A 13042-nucleotide genomic window follows, 5' to 3' on the forward strand; every position below is an offset into this window, starting at 1 on the left:
GATTGTACGAGCCCCCAATAAAATGATTTTTTTTTAAATGGAGATAGTCTCTAAAATTTTATCTGTTTGTCTGAGATACTGTGAGGTTACTCTCTCATGTTTATTGAAAACAGTTACATAAACACTAGCTCTCAGGTATTTAATCACAACTAGCTTACTTAAGCACATTGTCCCAGAGAAAACTCTTCCCAGTCTCAAACAAACAAACAAACAAACTCACTGCCATCACATTGATGCCAACTCATAATGACCCCCTAGGAAAGGGTAGATCTGCTCATGGGTTTTTGACATGGTAACTGTTTGTGGGAGAGAAATTTTCTCCCATACCCTTATCTAGAGCAGGAACATTTTAGAGAACGTGGCAGGATTTTTTCCTCCTACTTTGGATGGTTTGGCAACGGTGGAGATGACAGTCTACCAGGGTGCCTTATAACCAATGATACTGACACTCAGAGAAGCCATTTATCTCCATCTATTGTACACTGCTAGCAAGAGGTTGGTTGTGAGTTCAGACCTGATTTATTTAAGCCATGCTCCAGTTCCTTATTCAATCTTCCACTTTCCATCAGGCCTAAAAGTTTATGCTTGTTATTTGATAAGTAACACTACTGTTTACAAGAATGGGAGTCAGAAGACAGGCACTCCAACAAACCCAAGAAAAGGGAACAACAGATGATCGAAAATTGATGGCGAGGAGGGCCTAGAATATCTGGTGGGGTTTGATGAAGTGAAATGTATCCAAGAGGAATTACTGAAAGCCGAATGAAGGTCAAACATGATTGTGGGACAAGAGGAAAGTCAAAGGAAATAGAAGAAAGAACTAGGAGGCAAAGGGCATTTATAGAGGTCTAAATACAGGCATTGATAGGCCATAGATCTATGTACATATATGTATATGTTAAGTATGAAGGTAGCAGAAGGACATTGGGCCTCTACTCAAGTCCTCCCTCAATGCAAGAACACTTTGTTCTAATAATCTGGTATTCTGTGATGCTCGCCTTCCCAACAGGACACTGAAGACAAAATGGGTGCATCAGCCAATGTGATGAAGAAAGCTGATGGTGCCTGGCTATCAAAAGATATTCCATCTTGGGTCTTAAAGGCTTTAAGATAAACAAGCAGCCATCTAGCTTAGAAGAAACAAAGCCCACATGGAAGAAGCACACCAGTCTATGTGATCATGAGTTGTCACCAGGAACAGGTATCAGACATCAGAAGACCCAAAACAAACAATCATATAAATGAGAACAAGGGGCATCAGAGTAGAGACCCAAAGCCCATCTGTAGACAACTGGACATCCTCTCACAGAAGGGTCACAAGGAAGGGACGAACCAGCCAGGGTGCAGTGTAGAACTGACAAAACATACATTTCTCTAGTTCTTTAATGCTTCCTCCCCTGACTATCATGACCCAGTTCTACCTTACAAATCCAGCTAGACCAGAGCATGTACCCTGGTACAGATAAGCGCTCTCAATACACGGACTCCAGGACAGATAAACTCCCCAGGAACAATAAAGGGAGTAGCTCAAGTAGAGAGAACATGTTTTCAAAAGGATGATGATGTCCATATTTACAAATGGACAAATGTGATTGGCTCAAGGATGTATAAATTGTTATAAGAGCTGTAAGAGACCCCAAAAAAATGATTAAACAAAAAAAATAAAGACAGGCACTAATTTTTATCGAGGGCTTCATAGCCGCATGGTAGCAGGTATTTAATCCATTCAAATGTATTTAATTCTACAAAAGACACACAAAATAGGTGCTGTGGCAAATATGACCCCTAGCACATTAAAGTAAATTCCATCTTTTCTTCTATGCAATGCAGTTGTCCCTGAGAAGATTCCGCTTAGTACCCCATTCCACCCTGTATTTAGGTGGACTCACTCTTGTGACAAGTTCCTATGGAATGTAAACAACAGTGAGGTAGTAGATCACCTTCTGGCCAAAAAAGGTACACAGCTGGATACTTTCCCCACAGCAACCTTCCTTATCTGTGAGTTGGAAGATTAGGACCCACAGGAGGGCAGAACTTGCAAGACAGGGAAAAAATGAAAGGAGTCGGGGTCATTGAGATAAGGCAGGAGAGAAGGCACCTGAAGGGGGACACTCACACTGCACTGTGGGGCATATGATAGCTTTTATTGTGTAAATCCACGGAAAACTCTCCTGCAACTAGGGTTATTATGGTTCTTCTTTACAAATTAAGAAAATGAAGTGTAGCCAAGTTAAATCAGCAGGCCAAGGTCAGAAAGGATTTCAGAAATGAGATATCTCAAGAGGGGATGAGGGAAGGCATATTAGGCCAAAGAATGTTCAATGACACGAGTAGCTCACATGCAGTAACCATGAAGGGCAGAATCTGGGAGTTTAAACTTTTAAAGCTAAAGAAAGCAACAGAGACAAAGGGTTGCAACAGAAACAGAATGGGGACTTTACATATTATTTGGAAATAGTTCTCTTTATATCCCTAGTTTTATATTTAGACCATTCCCTGCCCCTCACGTCGTTTTTGTTTTTCAATCTATGGACACATTTAATCTCATATGATGGCAAACTGCAACCCAAAGAAACTAGGCTTGATCACTCATGGTAAACTGTGGCGATGGGCTCCTCAGGATTGCCTAGGACTATGCTAGGCGCGCTCTCACACACAGCAGAACTCTGGCAGGGAATCACCCCACCAGAGAAGCAAGAGGTCTCTCTGAGACAGCAGTCATCTTGAGAAAGGTGAAGAGGAAGTGATGGGCAGGAATGACTTTTGAACAAAATTATTGATCAAAATAAGCAAACTCATTGTCATCAAGTCAACTCTGACCCATAGCAACCCCAGAGAGCAGAGAAGAACTGCCCTCTGGGGTTCCTGAGGCTGTGAATCTTCAGGGAGAGCAGAAAACCTCATCTTTCTCCCACTGGTAGGTCCCAATGGCTGACCTTGCAGTTAGCAGCCCAATGTCTGATCCACCAGGACTCCTCTGTCATGGACCCCTCATGGTTTCTCCTAAAATCTCCCAATGCTGCAAAGATTGCTTACAATAAAACATAAGGGAAGCAGATACAGAATTTTCCAATTCACAAATAGTAAGTCTTTTGAATATTTCAGGTGTTATAAATAAAACTATTGCTACAAAATCATAGAAGCCTTTATTAAAACTGAATATTTATGAAGCTATTGTTTTTTTGATATATCCTCCATCTAGGTCTAATATACTTCTGAAGGCAGTGTTTCAATCTCTCTAACTCTTCCCTGACGAAATCTTCACTCTTTGATTTAAACGACTTCAAAATTGCAATTTCGTCTTCCTCAAGGGACTCAAAACTGTTTCTTTAAATAGTCCTTCCATTTTGACGATAGGGTAAATGGGGTAAGATTTCTCCATAAAATTCTCATACTACAGCCCTTGCTAATGAACAAATTCATTGTTATGGTGGAAAAATTCCTTTGTGCAAAGTTCCTGGCTTTTCTCTCACCAACGCAGTTTATAATTTTCTTTAAAATTCTTCATAAAGATCCCTCTGTGAGCATCTTTGTGTCCTCTGAGAAAAATCTATGAGGAGTATCCTTTTGGAAAACCAAAAAGAGTGGTTTTAACCTCTGAGCTTGATTCTCTGCTTTGAATTTAAATGACCCCATAGATTGTCTCCAAAGGAGTGGCTAGACATTTTTTTTAAGGCATCCTATTGAGACTAAACCAAGTGTACTACTGAGAGAATTTATGTGCTGCAATCCACCGAACAGAGAGATATGTTTAAGCATATTTTGTTTGGGATAAAATGCATGGATGGATGAACTAGAAACCAAGTAACAATGCTTCTTCACTTACTTTCCCAGAGCAGATGGATTTAAACTAGAGCAATAGTATTAGTCAAATTCTTTAATTTTTTTTTCCAGATATAGAAGAATGTCCGCTTTAGGAGATTCTGGGATTAAACCAAGATCGTCTTTGGAAGACCAGGGCTTTGGGTTAAAAAAGCCTAAGCCAATAACATTTCTCTAATTTTAGTAAAGCTACAATGGATAAAGGAGAAATCACAAGAACACGATCATAATAAGGCAATGAAGAAAACTTCAGAGTTTTGATCAAGTGGGGTATAAAAAGCATGCCTATAGTTATATGTGAAACCAAAGCAAGCCCACTGCCACCAAGTCGCTTCCTCCTCACAGCAACCCCACATATGATTTCTGAAGCTACAGATCTTTGCAAGGCATTTAGATTCATCTTTCTCCCTCAGAGTTGCTGGTGGTGAGTTTGAACTGCCTATCGAGCTGTTAGCTATTCAATCTTCAGTTACATGCAAGTGTGCATCAAGGTTTTCATGGGAAAATTCCATTATCTTCTCATTTTTTTCCCCATGAACTTTTGAACTACCTTTGGATTTAAGGCTGATCAGATGAAGACCCATGAGTGAAATGAGAAAAAGATCTGATATTTTGCTCAGAGAACCCTGGATGCAAATATTTCTATCTCATTATTGATCAGATAAAGCTGTTATGCGGTTAAAAATATTCCCACTCTAAATATATGTCTAAGTTTCTAGTAGCAATTTTAAGAATTACATAAGAGAAATTAAATTGGTTACTTTTAAGATGTACATATGAGTTTATGTTGAAAATCCAGTCTTTAAAGGGAAGATATTATTTTTAAAATGGCGGTAAAAAATAATAATTTTATTTCCCACAAAATCATGTGTTTATGAGAAAGGTGGGGGCCATTTGGGGCTTTTAGGAACCTAGCGTTAGAGTTTGTAAGGAAAAGAAAAAAACATAGCGCTAGAATGTTACTAACTCATTAAAGAATGTTTATGAGGAAAGCTATCTCCTGAAGATATGGTCCAACAAAGGGCTTATGAGCAAAGATTGGTGAAGATGTAGAGTCATGCAAAGAGTACAAATATGAAGCACTTGAATTAGATACATGCTAACTCAAAAAGGTTCCAGGCCCAAAATTGCTCCAGGGAACCATCAATAAATTCAATTTCCCAGGTAGCTGATAAAATCATAATGGGATCACTTATGTTGTGTATAAGTTCAGCATCATCTGCTGACTCCCATGAGCCCTGAACTTAACGTGGGCATAGCCGCTCACTGGATGCAAAGAAGTCAACAGCTGTCGTTACTAAGTCGACTGGCATGTGGACTCAAAAAGAATCTATATCTATAGATTCTACAAAAACAATGAAATTGCTTTTGTTGTCAGCCAAGGGATAGAATGAAATCTATTTTAATTTAAAAGGAATGTTCTCATTCTTTATCTATTAGGTGGTGTTATGTCCTAACCCTATAATGCCTGAATTTATAATTTCAGGAAAAATTTTTTTTGTTTTTATTCTTTACTTTCATAGTTATCAATATATATATTAATATATACATTTAATTAAATATTACAAAAATGTCATGCTCAGCGTTATAGGGCTAAGATAACTTGTAGTAATTTTTCAACTATGGGTCATGACTCATTAGTGACTCATGACAAAAACTTAGTGGAGTTTCTTCAGCATTTTAAATGCTACAAAAATGTAAGAATATCAGAATATGTGGTACATGACAAAGAACTAATTTTGAATTACATGTGTGTGAGCACGTGAGAATATGGGAACGATGACACATGCAGCAAATTGAGGAATTACAAAAGGTCACTTTGCCCCTAATTTTTCTACAGTTCCACCAAAATTCCTGAAACTCAGCAGTATATAAAGATTTATTTCTCTAATGTTTAAAAAGGTAGAATTCAATATTTTACACTTTCTTCAACAAAATCATAAGTATTTAAAATTGAGCTTAAAAATTCCTGGATGTATATTAAGGAGGGTGGCATTATAAGGTCTTCTTTTCTGTTTGTTTTTAAAAAGGTAAAAAAGTACATTGTTTGCTATAATGCTGTGGCATTAAGGCTAGTCTTAAAAGGACTATTAGTACTTTTAAGTACTAATTAGTACTTTTAAATATTAGTACTTTTTCAGATATTGTCATTGCAATGTAAAAATATTGTCAAAACTAATATTAATTTCAATGAAAAAAAATTTCCTATCTCGATATCATGTAGAGTTGGGGACTTGGGGGAGCAGCAGGTTACAGTAAGGTGCATCTTAAATTCAATTTCCCAAGGCAAATAGGTCTCTGGGTGCCGAGGCCAAATGAGTCCAACACATGATAGACACTTGTGTGACAGGAGAGTATGCTGAAAGAAGGCGAGACCATCGAGATCTCAAGAACTGATGATTTCCACCCAGGTATTCCACTGCTTGTAGCTACCATTAAGTCAATAACAAGTTTATCTGTGGCTACCACCGGAAGCAGGCAAGAGGGATGGAGGGGGAAAGGGAGATTTGTTGTTTAAGGGTTCTGCTTCTATTTAAGGAAAACAGATAGCGGTAATGGTTGAACAACCGGATGAACATAATTAATATCACTGGATCATGTATATAAAAAGTGTTGAAATGCCCAAAGCCTGGTTACATATGTATTCACCCCCAAATTTGCAAACATCCTCCTACATTACTTTATGTATTTACTTTGTACTGAGTAGCTCAACAAGGTACAGAAAGGTCATTCCTTCGCTCCTTACTTTTGCACATTACAGCTTTCAGGGGAATTTGTAGTCACTCAATCCTGGGTAGTAGAAAGGATCTCTGGGAACATTTAGATAAAGGATCCTTAAACTTAATTATAGATGTCTTGTTTTATTCTAGAAATGGAGTTTTAACTTGCTTGGAGTTGGGATTCAGTCTACTCCCTCACCTTCTCCCAAACCTCCTTTGTTGATTCTATTATGGAACTGAGATTGAGAATAACTCAAGTACTATTACAAATACAGTGGTTTTCCACCTCCATTGTCTACTAAATAGGTGTTTTGTTCCATTTTTGCCAGTAACTAGGTGCTGCAGAGTCAACTCTAAGGTGATCCTGTGTGTCAGAGCAGAACTCTGCTCTGATTCTTTGGAAATAGAACTCCAGGCTTTTCTTTTAAATGCCTCTGGGTGGATTTGAACCTTCAAACTAACTTTAGGTTAGCTGCTGAGGGTACTAATCAATCTCACCATCTAGGGACTCCGTTTCATCTTTAAAACCTATAATTTCAACAATGTTCTTACTTGGTAACTTAAACAAAACCCTGGTTCCCTTTAGAAGCAACCGATTAGATGTTTTGTTTGTTTTTCATTTCCTACATTGCATTACCCTGAATATTTCCAAACTACACTCACGTATGTTGCCCCGTCAGGGTCATCACACGTAAGCCAACACTTCTCATGACATATAACATAGTAATCCTTACTAAATTCTAATGGCACTGTTGTGGTTGCCATTATCAGTCAAACTACTTGGGAAAGAAACAAAGATAATTGTTAACAGTAAAATCACCAAAGCAACCTCACCAAGACTGTGTCGGAATTACCCAATAAGCACAAGGTGTTGAGAACCAGAAAAGAAGTAGGTGACTGTTTTATTACTTCCTACCATGCAGTATGGACCAGTAATCCAGGCACACAAAGTGCCACAGGTATCTTCTGGTAAGACCTGGCAAGAGCTTCTCGGTCTTTTCTGTTGAAACCAATATAATTCTGGATTATGGACGATCTTCTTCTCTTTGGCATTCAAAAGTTTCCATAGACAGTTATTAAAAATCAATGAATAAAGCACCAACAATACTTCTAAAGAGAATGTTGGATGATGATGTATTAAGTTTAGGCTTTTCGGAGGAAAGGCACATTGGGTCGGGGCGGGCACTGCCTCTGGGATATGTTTTCATCTCTATTTCTATGTCACTGGTGAAACTTAACTGTGGTGACTAGGCTTGTCAAACCCACAAGACCACTGGATTTCATTCTGCGTTAACACAATGAGTTTCACTGCTTCCCATCAGGTATTGTTTCTTAGAAACTCCTCCAGAAATATTTTTATTACCCTGCTGATTATGTTGCATGGAATTATAATGAGCAAAAGCATATTTATATGAACTTTACAATAATAAGAAAAATGAGAGTTGCATGGTCAGTTTTTGTTCCCATTATTTAGAGACTACTTTATTGAGGGTGCCATCTTCCACTGTCATCTTCTCCCCTCTTATTGTCAAGCTTCTTAAACTATGAGATTATTTTGCGAGTTACCTCAGTCACATTTTCCAGTTCAATTATTATGGACAAGATTAATTGGGAAACTCAGCAGTATCTGTTAGCTGCTTAAAAGCAAAAAAAAAGAAATGAAATGACATGGTGCAATCTCACACATCTGAGTTTCAAAGAATTTCCCACCCTGTCACTGTGACCTTGCAGAGCTGAAAGTCATACCTTCGACTAAGGAAGTGAGGAGGGTCACATTGGCTGCTTTCCGCCTTCCTGCTGGCAAGTTCAAGCCCAGCCTATCCAGTTTCTCTCTCAGGCAGCGGCCTCCGTTCTTGGATTTTGCTCTGGCCAAAAACAAATAAAGACTGAGCTTTGGAAGTTCACATGCTGTAGAAAATCATAGGAGGACTTGACCATGTGGGGAATTGCACACAGGAAGGAAGACATGAAGGCTGAGGGTGCCGCGGTGAATCGGTATGGCGAGTAGACTCCCAGTGCCAGAAAACAACTTTGTCTTACCTCCTCAAAATGCCGCCCAAGAGCGAAGCATTGAGGCATTCCGGCGGCGAGAGACGTCTCTTGACCTCAGCAATGGTCACTTTGTATTTGGAAGTAGAACTGAGAAGGGACAAACGACCAGGGACAGAGCAAAACAAGTCTGTGGGGTTGACCACACAGGTGCCACCTTGAAAGGAAAGCACATAAATGTATTAGTGACAATGAGAGAAGATAATTGCATGCGATACTGTTAATATGAAGGTACTACCTGGATTTGGGAACACCTGGCGACAATTGTATTTCTGCATCACTGCTGTTCTGCAGAAAGCTGCTTTGAAAAGGATATTTTCAAATAACACGCCAGAGGAGAAGAAACCCACAGGGTCTCCAAAGCTGTAATTTTTACATAAGCACACTGTCACATCTTTCTCCGTTGGAGTGGCTGGTGGGTTTGAATGGCTTTCCTTTTGATTAGTAGTCAAATGTTGAACTTCTGTGCCATGTGGGCTCTTTTAGCAAACTTACCAGTGCTAATTTCCACATCTTCCACACTAAAGGTATTTTAATTAATTAAAAAACCCAACCGTCCCCAGCTAAACTTCTAAAGGGTAAATATTATGGATAGATGCCTTACACACCCAATAATCAGATATTTTTTATCCAGAATTTACCATCTAGGTCAAAGTTTTGAGGACACATTACAAATATGATTAGGCAATACCATCTCCTTTCACTCGATCATCTATCAGCTAAAGATACCCCAGTCGCCCCAGTGATCCCCAGACAAGACACTTCTAAAAAATATTTACCCATCACTAGAAATCTCAAGTTCAGGCAAGTAGTTCTTGCTGGGACTCCAAGTGGAAGCCACCTAGCTCTGAGAACCAGAAAAGCCCTTGAGCTTTTTATAATGTTCTAGAACAATGGGTGTATAGCCTTTAGCCTCAGGTATTGATGACTGATGTGAACTTGGGAATCTAAGGGTGATTACTGTGAGGGAGTGCTTTCTCTTGCCCGGTTCCTTCCTCACTGCAAATTCCCTGAACTCCTGTCTGCGTTCCTAACAGGTGGCCATCCAGCCCTGAGATCCAAGTCTGCTTTCCCAGTCCTCAAGAATTCTGAGGACAGAGGTTTTGTGGGTTCAGTGGACAAGTCAAAGCATGCTCTTGTATTCCATAATGCATTCCATTTCTTTAGTTGAGGGTGATCTGACGACCTGCCTCTCTAAAGGGATGAAGTTCCATGAGGGAAAATGGAAAATCAGCAGGGGGAAGGCAGATGGGCTGGAGAATATGACCCTTAACCTTTCCCCTCAAGAGGTAGTCTTCAGCTAGCAGCCTCAGCATCTCATAAGAACTTCAGATTCAGAATCTATGTTTTAAACCAAGTTTGGGAAGTGCTGGCCTCCTGGGGAACTCTTCTCCTGCTAGAGGGTTCAGGTGGAAGCTCAGTGGGACCTCAGCCACTCATTTAACATGTCTCTGGGCACAGAAAAACTCTGGGAAGATGTTTAAAATGGCAAAGGAGTCCTGCCTGAGCACAAAGAATTGTTAACCAGCCCGCGTTCTTCATTGTTTTCTGGCATTGGATTATCTGGGACTCCTCCTGGGGAGTTTAAAGGGCTGGGGGACCCGGCATGCTCTCAAAGCACACCGAGGTCCAGGATTGCCCTAATGCCTGAAAACTAGACAAGAGAAGGGCAGGACCATCAGAGCAGACAGCTCTCTGCAGACCGGAAGATGGGTTCTGTACACCCACCAAATTCATGTTTCTTGACTCTGAAATCTGAGAGGTCATCCTCTCAATTGTCAGATAGAAAGCCTTTTCTTGGCATCAAATTTATAGCCAAGTCATTGTGCCTGGACAAAGCATGCCTAGAGAGCTAGAAACTTGGTTACCTGTATGTCCTCACCAGGCATTCCCAGGGAGAATTTTAAACCAAAAAGAAGGACATTGTCTTCCCACATTCCTGTGCCTGAGGCTACCATTTCACTGTGGTTGATGCTTTCAGTTTATATCTACAGATGCAAAGTGCATTTGTAAAACATGAACTCTTCCAAGTTGAGATGAGCAGGAAAGCAAAGAAGATATCAATGAATCTGGGTTTTAGAGGGATACTATAGAATCTTGACCCTGCTTATTTTAAAATTTAGGTCACCGGGAGGTCAGGCTGTAGGAAGAATATTAAATAAGAATATTATAATGTCTATTACTGAATAGCACAGCCCTCTCCTGAAAGGGGGCCTCTGCATACATGTCCTATGAGATGTAAGCAAATGTCTACTCTTATATAGATAGACCCTCTCACCTTGCACACTACTAGCAAGCACAGAAGTGAGGCCACTACAAATCTTATCCAATCAACCTAAGGTCCTTTATGAGTGAGAGAAGATAATGTTTGTTTGTGTAGGTGAATTATTTTTTCTGGCTGCAGAAGGAAGAGTGGCCCTGGGTGGTCCAAACAGTTAAGAACTCAGCTGTTCACAGTAAGGTTGGTAGTGCAGATGGGAGGTGAAGACACTAGAAGAAAAGCCTGTTGCTCTGTCCTGGAAAAAAAAATCAGTCATTGGAAGCGTATGGTGCAATTTTACTCAGACACTCACTAGTTAAAATTGACTTATAGGTAACTGGTTTGGTTTTTGGTAGGACACAAATTTATGTCCTATATTTATGAATCTTCAATAGGTTCTAAACCTAACTGAGAGAGGAGTGGGAGATGATCATTTTCATAAAATAATGGGTTAAAAGTTTCATCCCTTTTCATTGGAAAACTGCTCCTTTTTGGCAAAGTGAATCCCATCTATGCTCCCAGGGAAACCATTGAGTCTGCTACCCCACCACATGCAACTCCTTGGGCCCTTGGTCTTTCTCTCCTGCATCCAGGTTGAGCTTCTGTCTTATGCTCAAATGGGCATTTATTAGGTAAGTTACACAGGCTGCATATTAAAAGTATGCTTTATGCACACACAAATTGCCTGGAGGATTTATTTTGTATTCAGGATTAGCCATCAACTCTAGAGTCTTTTCTTTTTTATGTCACAGCATCTTTAAAGGGAATTTCTGTTGCTTTGATACTTGGCATTGCTGCAGCCTTGGGGAACTCTCTCATCTTGGCGAAAGATTTGGCAACTTGTAGAGTATACTGCAACATGGGGGACCTTCTATCTTTCTTCCTGGTGGTAGATGAACATAGCCAGAGTTTCATATTTGGAATGAAGAGAATAGGGCTTCTTTAAGGGCGTCTAGACTACAAAATATGAACCTTGGTGGCTTAGTGGGTTACTTGCTGGCCCTAAAGTCAGCAATTTGAACCCACCAGCCCACCTTGGAAGAAAGAGGAAGCTTTCTGCTCCTGTAAAGCCTTACAGCCTCTGAAATTCTGACAGTTCACTTCATCCTCTAGGGCTCCAAAAAGTCAGAATCGACTGGATGACAGTGAGAGAGTGTGTGAGACGAGATAGAAATGATGGTATTTCAGAGAAAGTTATGAATCAGTCAACGAATCACACGAAGCCATTTACAATATGCACCACCACTGTTAGCAGTTGAAGTTTTCATAGTCATTCTAGGATCAACATTCATTCCCGCTTAACGTGTCTCTGGTTGCACAGCCTAGACCTAATGCCAAACGGCTCCAGCATGTATCTGCTTCCCATTCCATGGAGGTCACTATAATAAACCTGGAATTTGGAGATAATTCCAACGGGCGCTGCAAACCCAGGTGAATAGCTATGGAAACAGTGAAAATTCAGGAACTCTTTACCCAAAGCCATTTGCATACTCAAAACAAAACCGAAAAAACAAAGCCCTCAAACCCATGGCCATGGAGTGGATTAGGACTCATGGCCACCCTACAGGACAGAGCACAACTGCTCCCATCATAGTGCCAAGGCTGTAACAGTTACAGAAGCTGAATGCGACATCTTTCTCTCTGAGAGAAGCTAGTAGTTTTAATTTAGCAGTGGAGCAATTAACCACTATGCAACCAGGGCTCCTCATGCACCACGGGGCTTCAGAGAATTCGCAGAATTCCAAGAGTTTACAATTCCATGTTCGTGAACTTTTTAAAGCCCGCTCTTAGAAGCTAAAACGATCATAGAACACATACACGTGACGTAGCTGCAGGGGGCAAAAAATTTGCCAGATTTAGGGTGGATGTAACAAATCTAGGCACAAACGCATAGGTGCAGTCCCGCCAGCTGCCAGACCGGGTTAGATCCTCGCAGGTAGAAGCCGCATGAGGCCGAGGTACCCTCTTGCTGGGGTCGCCAGGAAGTCTCATTCAGGGGCTGCACGCATGGGGTGGGGTAGTGGAAAAAGTGTAGCTCTTAGTCTCCTTTCTCTCTTGGGGAAATCACCTCACTCCTTTGAGCCTCAGCCGTCCATCTGGACTATGGGCATCTTCAGACCTGGCTCTGCTGATGTTCTCCAGCTTGTGGGGCAGCGTAACCGGGAAGTTACACACGCATGGGTACCAGGTT

The 13042-nt window shown here is 40.5% G+C and overlaps 1 protein-coding gene across 1 annotated transcript in view; it reads right to left on the minus strand.

Annotated features, from left to right (window-relative positions):
• The window catches only part of TFAP2D (transcription factor AP-2 delta), a 66953-nt gene that overhangs the window by 42862 nt on the left and 11049 nt on the right, over positions 1-13042 (minus strand). The window contains exons 4-5 of the mRNA XM_004696362.2: positions 8583-8748; positions 8289-8407 (exon numbers count right to left, since the gene is read on the minus strand). Of these exons, the coding sequence (XP_004696419.1) occupies positions 8289-8407; positions 8583-8748 (285 nt within the window). The remainder of the gene's footprint in view (positions 1-8288; positions 8408-8582; positions 8749-13042) is intronic.

This window comes from Echinops telfairi, unplaced genomic scaffold (assembly GCF_000313985.2).
Source record: "Echinops telfairi isolate 266 unplaced genomic scaffold, ASM31398v2 ScPeMD7_3533;HRSCAF=4204_1, whole genome shotgun sequence".
NCBI classification, from domain to species: domain Eukaryota; kingdom Metazoa; phylum Chordata; class Mammalia; order Afrosoricida; family Tenrecidae; genus Echinops; species Echinops telfairi.